At 36.5% G+C, this 16,390-nt stretch overlaps 1 protein-coding gene across 4 annotated transcripts in view; it reads right to left on the bottom strand.

Annotated features, from left to right (window-relative positions):
* Window positions 1–6,384: 6,384 nt before the first annotated feature.
* rad18 (RAD18 E3 ubiquitin protein ligase) overlaps window positions 6,385–16,390 on the bottom strand; it is a 41,072-nt gene continuing 31,066 nt past the window's right edge. Inside the window, exons 12-13 of one of the 4 annotated variants that reach the window (XM_079884635.1) lie at window positions 13,678–13,717; window positions 6,385–6,613 (exon numbers count right to left, since the gene is read on the bottom strand). In XM_079884635.1, the coding sequence (XP_079740761.1) occupies window positions 13,693–13,717 (25 nt within the window). In that variant the 3' untranslated portion in view covers window positions 6,385–6,613; window positions 13,678–13,692. Of the gene's footprint in view, window positions 6,614–12,124; window positions 13,286–13,677; window positions 13,718–16,390 lie in introns of those variants that run through there. The other 3 variants (XM_079884633.1, XM_079884634.1, XM_079884632.1) reach the window with 3 other exon arrangements.

The raw sequence follows: 16,390 nt of genomic DNA on the forward strand, positions 1-16,390 counted from the left end.
ATGAATTCAATTGCACACGCTAGCAGAGGAAGCACTTCCGTTATCATCAAACTACACAACACAAAAGACACTATATTTATACCTGACTGATTCTCCTTCACCCGCAATGCATTATTCATGAGTCGCCAATGTAAGAATAATTTACAAAAAGTCTCTGCTACTCTTCATTCCGGTCCATTCCTTCTTGGATTCCTTCAACACACTCATACTGACCGAATCAAATCCTTTAATTTATACTCATTATTCAAATCTCCACGTGATTACAATCCTAACAAGCTAATTTAAGAGCTTATTATGGTTTGTCCACACTTGAACCTACTTAAAATCCCTTGTTTCACTTGTAATAGATTCAATGCACTGGTTTCAGAATAAGCGTTTCAGTCAATACTGTGCTTTATGTTGGAGACAAGCAGTTTACACTTTCTCCTCTACTTACCTCTGCCACTGGCCTGCAGTTCACAGCAAATGCATTTTATAACTGAGTTTGTCAATCTCCCTCATCCCACCATTTAAAAGACATCATGTCAATTTAAAAGTAGTTTAACTTTGAAAATTGCATCATGCACAGGAGCTGTGCCCAAGATAAACCATACTTAGATACTAAATTCCCAGACATCCACACTGATATTGTTCAATGAATCTGCAGTATACTCATCCTCCATCTTTCTCCTCAAGCACACAAAGGAGACATGCTTGCATAAGCTGAAGAGATTCTGCAGTCCTTCTCCTCATCTAATGACTGTGACCTTTCTCCATCAGGGCCTGGTAGACCAAACAAGACTTAGAAACACAACAAATACAGCAGTATTATCTCCGGCACCATAGCGACACCTTTTAATAATTAAGCACCTTCAGCACAGAACTAATTCAGACACTGCTTTGAAAGGATTACACCATCTTCAGATCTAACATTTTCAATAGTTTGGTGGTGTCATTCGCAGAAGGGAATCATTTGTGAGATGCACTGGTCGTTTGATCGAAAGGTCACATGGATCCTAATTTGCATGGTAGAATGTGAAGAAAACTTTAAAGTCGATATGAGATCAAAATGTAGTTTCTTAACACACATCCCTGGTGTTTTTGTGTATGATTAATCAATGTTAATCAATTAATCACTTGAGGGAGTGAATGAAAACGAGGGAAAGGCTGCCGCTTTTGCATAGTTTGTGCTTGCGGTTTAATAATAATTTGAAACTTAGCAAACTGGCAGCTCCAGTAGTAATGAAAAGATTGATCTTAAACTCTGTCATGGAAACTACGTATAACCCTTAGTTAAACTATTTAACAATCAATTAAAAAAGGAAGTTATACCTATATAATATTATGCTGTAGCCACATTGGACAAGTGGTTTGGTAAATTGATGGATGATTCAGCTACGGAAGCCGCCTTCTGGTCAGACGCGGGAATTCATTCAGCAATTCTCGCAGTGCATTATGGGTATTCTCTAGCCGTTGAGCGAACATGGGTTGTACACTCACTATTGTGGTGCATTGTGGGATTGAATAAGTGCACTCAATAACATCCACAATGGTTTCGGACACCACTGCAAATGTCTGTCCCCTTAAATAGTGCCCTATTTAAGGGTATAGGGGGCAATTTCAGACAAAGCCTCTGTCAACTAAGGAAAAGACAGGAAATAAACAGGGAACTGGGGACACAAACTAAACAGAACACAAACCTGAAAATATATGTGTATATATATATATATTTATATTTTTGTATATGTGGTGTTATCATTGGGATGATCAATGACGAACTTGACTAAGTTATCAAAACCTTTACATCTTGGACAAAAAGTATCCTAAAAAGTGGGTGTTGGGTGTTCTGAAAGTCTGGCCTGCCTCTCAAGATGATCTGCCCACACTATACATATACACACTATATGGGTTTGGGATGCTCATGGTGACAGCACATCCTGACATGGAATTTTCTTCCCAAGATGTCAGCTAACTTCAAGATTATTTTTTTCTGAACACGTTTTTAATTATAATGGTAGAGTTGCCTAAGGAAGTGTGCTTTCCATTTTGCAATGTACAAAACTAAAGATTAATTTAAACTACTGGTACCTGAAGGTCATCCTGAGTGGTTCCCTCAGATTCACAGAAGAGTCACACAGACTCGACAGGTCTGGCTCCATTCACAATCCAATCAATTCCTGATGGAAATACATCACATTATGGAGGTGTAATGGCTTTGTGAAAGCCATTTCATGTTGACTTTAAACAATAAGTCATGGCAAATACAAAATATCAACATTGAAAATTTGTTTCCATTTTGAATGATAACTTACCTTTGTGGACACAAAAGTTCTTGGCTGCGAGAAAGAAAACACATATGCGTGCGAACTGACACCAACAGTGTGCAGCAGATGTAATGATGTGAGTCATGGAATAAATGTTATTCACCACAGCTGGCAAGCGGTATTGTGATGTAGAGTGCAACTTAATTATCCTATCTCTCGCTATAATTTCTAAGCTAAGTTTCCATTTTACATCTCAAATTCTACGCTATGCTGTTCTCTGAAAATAAGGAAGTTTCTAAACCCAAGAGTTCTTGGCAATGTTCCAGGGAATTACGAAGAGTTCATGACTGGTTTGTTTGTATCCCTTGGTGGGAATGTATTGGAAGCAGAAGTGAACTGAGATTGGACAGACTTTGTTAGTGGAGCAGAGTTGTACTGGGACATGTTTCCGTGCTCACAGCCGAATGTCTGGTAGCATTTTCGGGCAACAAACTGCCCAGTCAGTGTTCTGCTCAGGCTTAGGGGTTTTAATTCCGGTGGGGCCGAGATCAATGAGCTTTCACATTTGGGGGAGTTCGTGTGGGTGAGGAAGCCGCTAGAAGACGGGTAAAATAGGGAAAGGGATGGGCATATGTGTAAAATCTGTAGAAGACAGAGAAACACAAAGCAATGTACTGCAGTGGAGCACCTCAGGGATCACAGCAAATTGGTCGGTGTTGTTTTGCTATCGATTGGTCATGTTGCTCATGCTCCCTAAATATCAACCTGCACTGGAGACTAGCATGGCAAGATTTCTGCATCTGCATTCTTGGGTTGAGCTCATAATCTGAACATCAGTATTTGTTTTTATTTTATTTGAAGACTTTTAAGCCTATATTTGTTTTTTCCATATGTAAAAATAATGTTAATTTAGAAATTAACTCTTATTTAACCCCCCAAAAACTTCATAAATAAAAAGTTTCATAATTTCATATAAAGTGAATCTAACCTATTTAAAATCCAGTCAAATATTATTTGCAGGTTTATCTCTCTATTTTACCACTAAGTAGGCATGCACATTTCTGAAATATGACCGGAATTAATTCATTTTAATTATGTTTTTGTTTGGAGTCAGTCTGACCCCAGCAAAAACATGTTGCAGAAAATAAATGCATAACTAATTGAATACATAAATAAAAGGCTCCAGCATCCCTGCAACCCTATATACAGGACTAGCTGTTTGGAGAATGGATGGATGGAGAAATGAAATGAGAATTAATAGATAAATAATCATCATAATCATGATCAGGTCTTGTAAGTTTAGGAAAATTCCTTAAGTATCATCCTGATGCAAACTAATGTTAACTATGTTTTTTTTGTGTTTTTTTTTAAATGCAAAATGGTCCTTGTTTTCTCAGATGCAAAAAAATACCACTTTTCTGAATCAGCTGAAAGAATTTCAGCATTCAAAGAAGACTGTGATTTGTGGAATTGTTTCTTTTGCACAGTGCATCAAGAACAAACAAAAGCACATTGCAGAAAATGGACATTGCAGAAAACGGAAAATGCGTTAAACTGATTGACAAAAAGGATTTCAAAACAATCAACAAGCCTTCTGATTTTGGAAATAAAATGTTGTTCATATGCAATGCTGTATGTGCATTCTGTTGCTATGGAAAGCTGTGTGTGTGTGTGTGTGTGAGAGAGAGTAGTGTTTTCAGAAGGATTTGTGGGAGTGTCAGTGTGTGCACATCCCTTTTGATTCTTGGCTCTGATGATAAGCCCCCTGCTTGCTTGAGCGCATTTCCCAACCCAAAGTCAGGGTGTTATGACTATGGATGACAAGCACAGGAGCTTTCCAGCCTCAAACAGAAGGGGACATAGATAATAGAGGGTAAAGAAATTCAAGACACATGGAGCAATGTAGGAGGTGAAAGCTGGAAGAATAGCATTTTAAAGGAAAAAACAGTAAAGGAATAATATTAGAGATATGAAATAGAAAATGCAGAAAATGGAGGCAAGCACATTTTTATACCACAATGCTGTGGGGAAATGCCACATTTAAAGTGTGAAATCTGTCTATCTAACTATTTTAGAGGCTTGCCTACTCAGAAAAACTGATGTATTTCACTTTCTGTCACTTTTTTTGATCTGTATTTGCATTCTGTTTTCAATTACCATACTGATTGCACACAACCCCCTTTTTTAACCTACATTCCCGTCTCTTCTGTGTTGTTTTTCCTTAGACCTTGAGTAGATTGAATTATCTTGCCCCTACAGTGCACATTCAAACAAACACAGAATCAATTTAAAAGCAGCTTATGGTGAACACTTGACCAATAATTACAAATGACAGGCAAATTCTGCTGTCCCCTAGACAAGGAGAGGGGATGCAATACTGTATATTACATAGGTAGAGAAATGGGGGGAGAAAAACCTTCAAGGGCTAAAGGGTAAACTCAAAAATATACGAGAAATCAACTAGCAGAATCAACAAATAGAGGCCTTGAAGCAGAACTGCTACAATAAGACTGCAAGTGAGCGACTTTTTCCCATTGAGAAATGTCCAATGCAAAGAATTTTAGCTAATTCCATTAAAGAGTTACAAATGGTGCCAAGTGTTTTTGTGCACGTTTCCTAAGCCTGTCACATGTACACCATTTAAAATGTAATATAGTATCATTTATTTAAATGCTATTATAGCCAGTGGTGAGCTTTCTTTGTTCTTGCCATAAAAAAATATTTGTGAAGGATGTGGACAAGCTTTTAAGAGAAGCTCAGTTGCAATCTTGTAATTACAGCAATTCTTATAGGACGTGAACATTATTTTAATCACTGTATATGTACAGTATATGCAACATCGACATAACATTTATTATTCTAAACCCATGCAAAAAAAAATATTAGCACTAATTTTCAACAAATACATTGATATAACAACTGTTTTAGAAAAGTGAATACATTTTTGTTACATATTTTATGCAAATTTTCATATCTTAATTTTAATGTACTACAGTCTAGCCTCGAGCTTACAGCTGATTGTTCTATGTATTGTAATCATTTTGAGGTGCAGTGCAGCTTTGGCACTGTAAATAAGTGTAATCATTTCGAAAGAATGTTTTTAGTCGTGTAGTCATTAAGAGAATTGTGTAGAGTGGAGTTCTGATACAAGAAAGAAGCGATACGACTTGCATGCAAAGATAGTTTACAGGGCTTGTGCATGCTTATGAGTTTGTTTATCTGGCTGGATGAACATCAAAAACCTTGAGCTCAGGAAACCTTCACTATTGATTACACTTGACAGCGCAATTGGGAACAGTTCAAAAGCGAGTGGTAAAATAATTTCTTAAAGGGACACTATGTAATTTTTCACTATGTAACATTTAAAAAAACAATTGAATCGACACAATCCTTTTTCCAAAACATGTTTTTGTCATATCATGATTCACTATAGTAAGCCTATTATAAGTGTTTATATTTTAGACCTGTCGGGATTTTTTCGCTGGAAATTGCGTACATATGTCACTCGCCCGTGCATTTTATGAATGTTTTATGAGCAGCAGGATAATTTCACTAGTTTTTTTTAGTTATGAGAAAGAACCATATTCATCTGCAGTCACGCAGAGCTGAAGCACAACGTTATTTCGCAAAATGCATGCGGTTTTGTTTTTTTAACCTCTAGAGGGGTAAAAGTTACAGAGTGTACCTTTAAATATCTGGTCACATAGAACTAAAGGGTCAAGGTTTTACAGATTAGCATGGCCCTCTTAGCCCCTGCAGGTTAAAAGTTTTGGGTATTCTGGAAAAAAAGCAAATATTTAATAATGTTATTTTTATATTGTTTTTTTTACAGTTGTTTTCTTAAAAAAAGAGAAATTAGACCTATCTGCGTCACAGATCTGTTGCTCCTGACATCCCTTTCCTCCAGCTCAAAAGTAATTATCCACTCAGAAGAAAAGATGTCAATTTCAAACCGCATGCTTCTGGGGAGTCCTGCATCAGTTGAGCAACTGCAATTGAGATGAATGAGAATTCTAACAGATCGATTTCTTCAGGTATTTCTCCAGACAGACAGATATCCTTGATTTTCATTATATAATGAGTTTCATATGAATGATGAATCAATTACATACATACCTCATTTTTTGTTGTTTGTTTTATTGGAATATGAAGAAATGCTAAACTATTGTACATAACATGTTGGCAATGGAATTCATTCAGTTCAGATATTTAGACCACACATTCAGTCCAAAAAAAAAAAAAAAAAAATCCGAAACTGATACTGTTACATAATGAACTTGGGATGTTTCTTCACTGGGTCTTCAAGCTTGTTCCCTACAGGAATGGAGACCTCACAGTGTAACCGGCTGCTCTGGACTCGCTCACTGCGTCTAGAGAGAGAAATTCACATGGTTCAAATGGGCTCGTTTGGCACTAGCACAGGTTAAACTGAGCAGAAAGAGATAACTGAACAAAAACTAGTGTTACAAAACAGCTGAGGTACAGATATCCCTACTGAAAAGACATTTATTGCATAATCATTATTGCAGACTGTAAAAATTCTCCTTTACGCGTTCAGTTGCTACATTATTCAAATTGCATCCAATTTATCTCCATAGTAGTGTTTTTAATTCCATTTTTAAAATATACACGTGGGGCGAAAATACAGTTCAAAGACTAATGATGATTAAATAACTAAAAGGCATTAGAGCAGCAGCATGGTGTCCACAGAGATGGCAGAGCCTAGAGAGAAAGAAAGGAGAAAAAAAACTGCAATAGAAACCTGCAACTGAAGCTATTTCCTCTCTAGAGCTCACACTAAGACAATCATTCACTAAGCCCCTTGTTCATTTTAGACAGTTTATCTTCAATTTGTGTTCAGTGCCCCCCCCCGTAATGCACACCACAGTAAAACTTTTTTTGTAGTTCTTTCAAAATCAGTCAGATGTGACTTCTGTCTCTCCGTTTCCTCTCATCTGCTTGACTGCTTTTTGCATAGGGTGCTAAAAAACATGATTATGCTAAGAAAATGAACTCAGAGTAAGCTGTTTGCAGTTCAATAAGATGTCTAAATAAATCAGCATTATAATCCATTTTGCACACAATCCAGTAAACAATGAAAAAAGCATATCATTCCCTAAAATTGTGATACTCATGAAGTAACATCATTTTAGACCTACAGCATGGCTGGAAGACAAGTTAATATCATTAAATGTTCCATTTTTGCACAAACCGTGGTGATGACTGCATTCATTAAAGCTCATGCCTGTTACCAAAGAGGAAAAAACAACTCCAAGAATGTTCTAGTTCACATGCATTGATTGGCTGTGCAAGTGTTTTGGATCCTGTACATCACTGACTGCAGTTGCTGTAAGGCCTAATAGTCAGAAAGCTCCTTCTGAGTCTGCAGACAAATGCCTTTTCACAAACAAAATCATGGATGAAGTCCAATTTCACAGTGTGACCACTATTTGTAAGGACGAGTAATGCCACAGCTTCTCAAGGGCATGCTTTTATCATTTAGAAAGACTGGTCTGGGTTCGCTTTCAAGTATGTACAGTGTCTCAGTTATTGAAAATCAAGTTTCTATGCCAATTTCTCTTTGTACATTCTGGTTAAGATCATGTCTTGTACAATATCCTATTCTTTTCCACAAAACCAGATCTTCTTAGATAATAAATTCTTTGAAAATTCAGAAACATTGATGTTCTTTTTTTTTTTTTTTCATCCTACAACAGAACAAAGGGATTTTTGAGGGTCACTTAAAAAGTGAAATCCAAAAGTGGGTCTGCAGCGATACTGCAGAGGGCCATCCATTGGTTCATTTTAATTAACTAAAAATATAAAGTTTAACCAAAAGCGAAGTTTAGCTAAAGCTCAGCTAAATGTGTCCTCCCACATTAAAATCACAAAAATATTACATAAAATTAAACTGTACAAGTATATAAATCTGTATATAATTTATTATTTTAATGGTTGTTATAAATATATTTATATGGCAATTTATAAATGTATTTATTTATATATAATTTATTTTAATGGCAATTAGTTTCATGTGATCAAAGTACATAAATAACATACAAATTAATTATGACATCAAGGTGTCATTGGCCTTAGCCAATAACAAATGCATCCTGGATTTTAAAGAATAAAAAGGGCGTCCTGAATTTGAACCCGAATTTTGGCTTGCGGCCCTTTCCGATCCAGTTCCCCTACTACTCAATGTACTTAAATACAAAATCTGAATGATAAATATGAATAGGTCCAAAGGTGAAGCAATCATCCAGAGATGATGACTACAGATTGAATTCAAACTGGTAAAAAAATCCAGTGCTTAATGACAGATGCATCAAACATGTCACAACCAAGGGATTTTGTAAGGGGCTGAGAGGATTAAAGCAGATGTTTTTAATATACTCAAGCTATAGATGCCAAAAGGCAACCCTCAGGATAAGCTTAACAAACCAGCAAAGAATGAGAAAAATGCAATGATTTCTTCGTAGGTTCTGGTTTATGATTCTGGATTACTAGCATGACATTTGCTACGACTTATCCAAACATCCAATGATCCTAATATCTTCCAGATCAGCAAACGGAACTAATTGATTCGCCTCATCTGAAATGGAGGAGCTTTAAGATGGCTTTATAGCTTGAACAAGCCAATGCGTGTCAAGGACCTTCACTGTCAAAAGGGTACTGCAAGTTTAGACGATGTGCATAAGTAAACATCTCAGCCGTTGCTCTTCTGGGAAGTGTTATTCAGTAAAGGACAGAAACAGTCCATATGACGCAAATAAATATATGAGGGTGAATGTTGCATGTGTCCACAAAGTTAAACATTGTTTTTTGTTAAGTGAATGATGGCGAAAAGTGATGGTACAAGCCAAGGTTGCATGTTGAACAAGCTTGTTATATCCTGAGATGCAGACAAGTTTATAAGAAATAGTGTGTGATTGCGAAAGAGACAGCCCTTTAAACATCCCACAGCTGTCCATATGGAGACAGTTTCACATGAAGAGGCTGCATTGAATGTTTTCACTCAGAAGTCAAATGAAAAAACTGTGGCACTTGTCTTAGATTAAACAAACTTTAAAGTAAATTTAATTCTAGTTATGACAGGGGTCTCCAACAGTCCATGCAAGTACTCCAGGAGAGCTAAATTATGTGGAAATGTTTTTAAACAAAAACATAATATTAGGTTCATTTTAACTAAAGCTTTAGCTGGAGACACACTTAACAACTAGCTGAAACATTTCAAGACTGAACTGAACACACTTAAAGACTGTTTTCATCGACTGACTGAACACAACTGTGTCGGACTCAGTGCGTTTGGCATGGTTTGAACATAAATGTGTGTTGGCAGTGTGTGAGCAAAACCACCCTAGAATGATAAAAATCCACCCAGTGGTTTTTTTACAATCTCAATAAATCATAAGCACTGTCTCAGAATGAGCTGTTCTCAAATTCGGTGCAATGTGACGTAGAATTGAGCAGGCCCCTCCCACGACTGTTGAGTGACACTTCAGTTTGAGCCCAGACCCGCCCTGAGTGAGCTGGACACAGTCCGCCATTGTTCGACGCTTGAGCAGCTGTAGACAAGAATGTCTCCTAAGCGATTGAGGTGTGTTGTTGATGGATGTAAGAATGAACATAGCAGTCTTTATTTACTCCCGTTGTTACTCAAGGATGGATCTGTACTGTTTGTGATCAAGCTTACACTCTCCGGAGCAACAGGCCTAACGTGACTGGTGCGAGCGCGCTCTTTATGACAGCTCTTCGAGTCATTTTACGGATATAAGGTTTACCAGTTTATTTAGCACCCACTGAAAAGGTGTGTATATTTGTTTACTGTTAGTTGTAACGAGTGTTTTGTGTACTTCGCTGTGTATGTTGTTGATAATGAAAGGGAGAGAGAGAGAGAGAGTTTATGGATAAGACTTTAATGCGCACTTCTTATACTGTGTTTATTAGCTCTTACAGAGATTCTCTGGAGTAAAACTAACACTTCATCTTTTGTGTGATGTACAATAAACTTCACTGAACTCGTCAGTATATTTTGGTCATCATTCGGACGGGTTTTGCTACAGCAGGCTTGTATTAGTGGATAAAAGCAGATGACAAATAAGTTATAACCATAATTAAACTAAACTATACCTGTTCTATGTCCATACAGCATATATTCTCTGGCTCTGTGGGCATTATTGTCCGACTCCGAGTCGAAATGAACACCGCAACTGAGAGTTTCTGTTCTGATATTATCAGATGAGATTGTCCTGACTCTGAGCGCAAGCTCGTGAGGCTCCGCCCCCTGTGCCGTGCAGCAGCAGTTCATTTGCATTTAAAGGGCACACACTAAAACAGCGCGTTTTTCTGAGCCCCAAAAAATTACAATTTAAACATGCTGTAAAAAATGATCTGTTGGGTATTTTGAGCTGAAACTTCACATACACACTCTGGGGACATCAGAGACTTATTTTACATCTTGTGAAAAGAGTCATAATAGGTGCCCTTTAAAGGCCAGGCTGAAAAATGCAACACTTATTGTATAATTTTATACAATATGTAACAGGTTTCTGCTTCAAACTCTCTAACCACCAAGGGGGGTCCGACTCCTTGAGACCCCCTGAGCTATGGAAATTGGCTCAGATGTATGCTGGGAGCAGAATGTGTGTGGGATTTGATGCAACACAAATAAACCAGCTTCCTCCCTTCTTTATGCCTTTGCACAGAGATTTATTGTATATCAATTAAGCAGGAGCTGGGTCTGCAGATAAGCCTTCTGAGAGCCATAGACAAAAAAAAATTATTCATAAGAAATATTTGATCCATATGCTTAATGAGAAAACACAAACAAATCAGGTCCTTTCAGTCTCTTGGTTCATGAATCACACAAAGCGCTCGAGAAACAGTGAGTGACACTGAGCGCCTGCTTACGGCTCCCAAAACAGTCAGTTCAAAAGGAGAACGAATGACATCGCCTGGGACACAATGGCAGCCGTACGTCTTGATGAAGGTTTAACCAAACAGTTTGAGTAGAGGGATTTTTTTTGCGTTTCATAAACAATGACGAGGGCGTTAAAAGGACGATCTATTCTGGAAACACATTACATCTTTCACCATTCATGTGTTTGGGAACAGGCTGAAAGAAACCGCTATGAGATAACATTTCACATCTGAGAGAAAATTGAAACAGCTGAGAATTGAATGCACAAATCTTTCATCTTAGCTTCAAAGTTCAAGCTAGATTCTTAAATTCTGACTGAAGAAAATTAGGCCCTTGTAACGACAATATGCTACAAGTTATAATTTATAAATTATGGCTAAGGATCATCGAGTTACATATTGATATAATAGCCAATAAATCAGCCATTCTGACATTCCCTCTTGTATCAGTTTCAAAATCTACCTTAAAACTGTTTTTTTTTTTTTTTTTTTTTTTTGCTGTCAAATTGTTTGGTGAATAGTATGTAAAATATTTCAGTATTTACAGAACAGATCTATTTAGGTCAACTACTAATTAGGATTACAATGTCCCAAATCTCAGTACTTAGTAGAAGTATTGGGATTCAGCCCTGGCCTACCTTAGATGACAGAGTGGTGAGAATTCACTTCATTAGTAAGATGACAGTTCTGTTCTGGCTAAGACAGAAAAGTTTCTGAAAAAAATCTGGAACATTAATCATGCACCATTTCTGATCTTGCTTATGTCAAGCATTTTACGTGGCTAAATGTGGTTGGGTTATTGTAAGCAAGCGGGTCGGACATGCATGTTGATGAGCTGCACTACCAGTATCAGTGATCTCCACTATCCAAGAACATACAAAAGCTGTAAAAAGTGCAATATCACCATCTGGTCAGCTCTGGCCAAAACGTCTGTTATGTGCAAAAGAAAGAAGAAAAAAAAGGGAAAAAAACACTTTGACTTTATTATGTATACATGGATTCAAAAGAGAAAGTTTCACATTAAGTTCTGATAACATCTCTCACCATAACCAATTAATGTAGTCAGATGGTGTTTAAGTGACAGCACAAAAGTCTGCTAAGCCTTTGTAAATGATAGTCATAAGAAAACTGTATTTAAGAACAAACTATGATTTATTGACATTCCTTTAGATGACATCTTCATGGATTAATGCTGATAGAGATTCTTTAAATCCAAGGGCACTGGCTTCAATACTTAGAGACTGAAGAATTTCTGTAAACAGAGAAACGCAACAGATACTTTTTTTATCTTGTCAAGACAACAGAAGCCCTGGCACACCAGCTAGCCTTAATATCATGTCTGACATAACACTACCCCACAAATACAATTTTCCATAGCACATTTATAAAAAGTTTTGAGGTGGATCCTCAAGGCAGGCTCATGGGTAATGGGTGTGTGTGTGTTGTCTCTAGACAGAACTGAGCAGCTACTGCTTGGAACTCTTATCCCCCAGTGAGTGGCTCATAGTGGGGGGCACTACTCAATCAAAGAAGAGCAATCCCTCGTTGAAAGAACAACTTACACACTCCAGATGTGCTGGAACTAGAGAGATACAACCCAAGCCAACAAAATCTAGCTAGAATCTAGGTCTTCGTTAGATTCACAGGGATTTTTGCGGGACAACATCCTTTCAAAGAGTAGATAGACCGCATGTTTATTGCAGAAAGTAACAAAAAATGAACATGGGAAAATCAGCAGTGCATTACTGAAATTAAGTGTCCGAGACTACAGTAAGTGCAGAACATTCAACAAGAAAATGAAACATGAAATTCTCCATCATTAACAAAAGTTCGGGGTTGGTATGATTTCTATGTTTTTGAAAGAAGTCTCTTATGTTCATCAATGCTGCATTTATTTGACTAAAATTACAGTATAAACAGTTGTATTGTGAAATATTACAATCTTTTTTTTTTTTAATGTAAAATGTAACTTATTCATGTGATGGCAAGGCTGAACTTTCAACAGCCATTACTCCAGTCTTCAGTGTCACATGATAATATGCTGATTTGCTGCTCAAGAAACTTTTCTTGTTATCATCAATGTTGAAAATAGTTGTGCTCCTTAATTCTTTCCCAGGATTCTTTAATGAATAGAAAGAAAAGAAAAAAACAGCATTTAATAAAAATAAAAATATTTTGTAACATAAATGTTTTCACTGTAACTTTTGATGACTTTAAAACAAAAACAAAAAAACCTTCTGATCGCAAACTTTTGAATGGTGGCATATGTCCAAAAATATACAAGGGGGGGGGGGGGGGGGGGGATATTTTACATTATAACTTATATCATGAAGAATAATTCATGGAAATATTTGGAGATAACATGTTATAATGAATCGTGCACAATAAGAAACAAAGCAAAATAATTGTATATGATGTGCACACATTTTCATTTAACTATTTGTATTTGTGTATGTGAAGTGTGAAATGTCATTTTCACATGTAATTTTTTTGTATGTAAAGAGCTACTTACTAGAGTCCCATGTCTTTAACAGAAAATGTCTGAGATGGAGCTGGAATAAAAGACAAAAGAAAAAAAAACTGTTAATATATCATATGTAATATTTTTAAAAATCTGTAAAGATTCAGCATGGGCCTGTTTATCAGTACGAGTGTCTAACCAGGTCTATTACAAAACATTGTGGGTTGGAGGAATTCCATTACAAACTATATAATGAATGATTTGCACTGTCAAATACATTAATATAAACTCGCCTGCTTGGTGTGAAACATTTTTGAGTTTATGTTAAAAAGCTTTCCAAGGCATAATGCGTTTATAATATGTTTGTTTTAATGGTATTCTACTCTAAAACCTCAGAGGTTTTATTGTATTGTAGATGTTGTAGGAAATCGGAGAAACCAATTAGGAATAAATCAATACAATCTCTGGTTCCCCTCAACTGGGAGATATCTACATTCATATTCATTCATAACATGGCAGATTTTTTAGCAGTTTGACTCAGACTGGAAAATGGCCATATTTTAATATTCTACATAGCTTCCACTAGCACTGGAAACAGTTCTTAGACACAAGCATGATGTTCCATGATATCTGCACAGCGATTGAGCATGCTGTCAGAATCAACGTCTTGACAAGGTATAGACAGTTGACAATGAGGTGTCTTCTGAAGGCACATGATTCTCACTCAAAAATATCCTGATTCTGCAGGCATGGGCATAATTGTGAGACACTAGTAGTGATGATAACTTAAGTCAAGACACAAGGCCCTGTCTCTGCCACATAGGTGCTTTGGTCCAACTCTGCTTGAGAAATGATTACAGAAGTGGTCTCTATAGATGAAAAGCATGGGGGACACATCAAAACAGTAATCTGTCATGTAGAAAGAGCGGAAATTGTGAAGCTGGAGGCAGTGATGGAAAGAGGAGAGCGGTGACATGGGGGGAATTGGTTGCAAAGGAGGAAGTGGGAAATGAGAGAAAGAAAAAAGCATTATAATAAAAAGTCCACAGTCATCCCTGACTTTAATTTGGATGATATAAAAAAAATATATATAAAAACATACCAGGAACTGAAAGTATTAGTAATCAAAAGCTAATGCGGCATATGCTCAATAAGCTAACATGTGGCTAACCTAAATTTTGCGCTCCATTTACTTTTATTCTTATACAAGTAGGTGGAGGAGGTAGGCAAGCGTTTTAAGATTGAACTTTGGTGAACTTTAACCTCAAAGTTTGGAAATATTAGACTTTATAATTATTAAAAGGTGTATTCTTAAATGCTTAAAATCAGTTGTAGACACAATTTGTGCCTACATATGAACATCTTTAAAGAAAAAAAAGAAAATAATACTAAAAAACAAGTAGGTGTGTTTTAATTTAAACTTTTAATTGGTAGTGTATATGATGGTTTAAGTGCAGCCTAATGCAGCTTTAAGCTGTAAACATTCAAGGTCTGAAATTAGTTTAATTTAGTAAAACAGAAGGACCAAGATGATTTAGTGGAAGAGAGAACCAAGAAAAAGAGAGGGAGCCACATGTATCAAAGGCATTTACAAAACCACAACAAGGCAAACGCACACATCTGTTTCTGCCCTGAATAAGGATGGGATGTAATACATTCTGTCATAGTTTAAACCAAAGTTTGTTTTAGATTCAGGGATCAAGTAGACCCAGAAGAGCTAAGATTGATGTTCACCAAATGTACAATTTAATAAACATCTACAGGACAGACACTTTCAATACAGCACAAATACTTTCTATGTTTCTACTGATCAAATACAACCCCTTAATACAAAAAGTCAGATTTCCTTGCTTCCATAGAAATATTGGGGTTATTAAAGCAAAAAAGGAGCCAGATCAAATTAACAAACTCTGAATTAATTTTTTTTTTACTTTTCACTCAAATGTATATGCTAATAATAGAAAAAATATTTTTTTGTTGTTAATTTTACACACATGCAGCCACATACTTCATATTACCTAAAGACCACAAAAACGGTAAAATGGCATTTTCCTGCTGAATCACATTCAGAGGTCATGGTACAACTGAAACTTCAAAGGAGAAAAACTTCAAAACCTATTTCTACCTGCAGAATTTTGATTGGTTCAATCACCTCAATGTCACAGTTCAACAAAAGCACTCAAATACATAACTTCAGGGTGTATAAACGCCACAAAGCAGATCAACTCATCCAACTCAAACTGGAATTTCAGACTTTAGCCCTATTCGCCCTGGATTAGTATTATCACAGGATCGGTGTTCGGCGAAATATGGTAGGTTATTTGCGGGGGAATTTTTACTACACAAATTACAGACATGGCCAATTTGCACAGGATTAACATCACAGACAACCTCCGCAATTATTACAAATCACTAGAGGTCACCAGGTATACTTATCCCGTGCGAACAGGGCTTTTCTTTAACAACAATCAGAAAAAAAAAATGAAAAAAAAAAATGAAAGGCTGACAAAGACTTCAATTGTAAGAACTATGTGCTTTTACAAACTGAGAGACAAGTTGAAATGTAGTACAAAACAGAGGACTTGCTCCAGAATACAGCTTTAAGCATTTTTACAGCATGAGCTGTAAATGCAAAGTGCAAAGTGCTAACGAAAAGGACAGTGTATTCAAAAAAAATATGCAGTTCATGGTCTACAATATTTTAATAAGCATATACAAACTAATCCCTAGAATACAGGAACCATCCAAGCGAATAGAATCCTAG

The sequence above is a fragment of the Squalius cephalus genome (genome assembly GCF_949319135.1).
Source record: "Squalius cephalus genome assembly, chromosome: 10".
Classification (NCBI taxonomy): Eukaryota; Metazoa; Chordata; class Actinopteri; order Cypriniformes; family Leuciscidae; genus Squalius; species Squalius cephalus.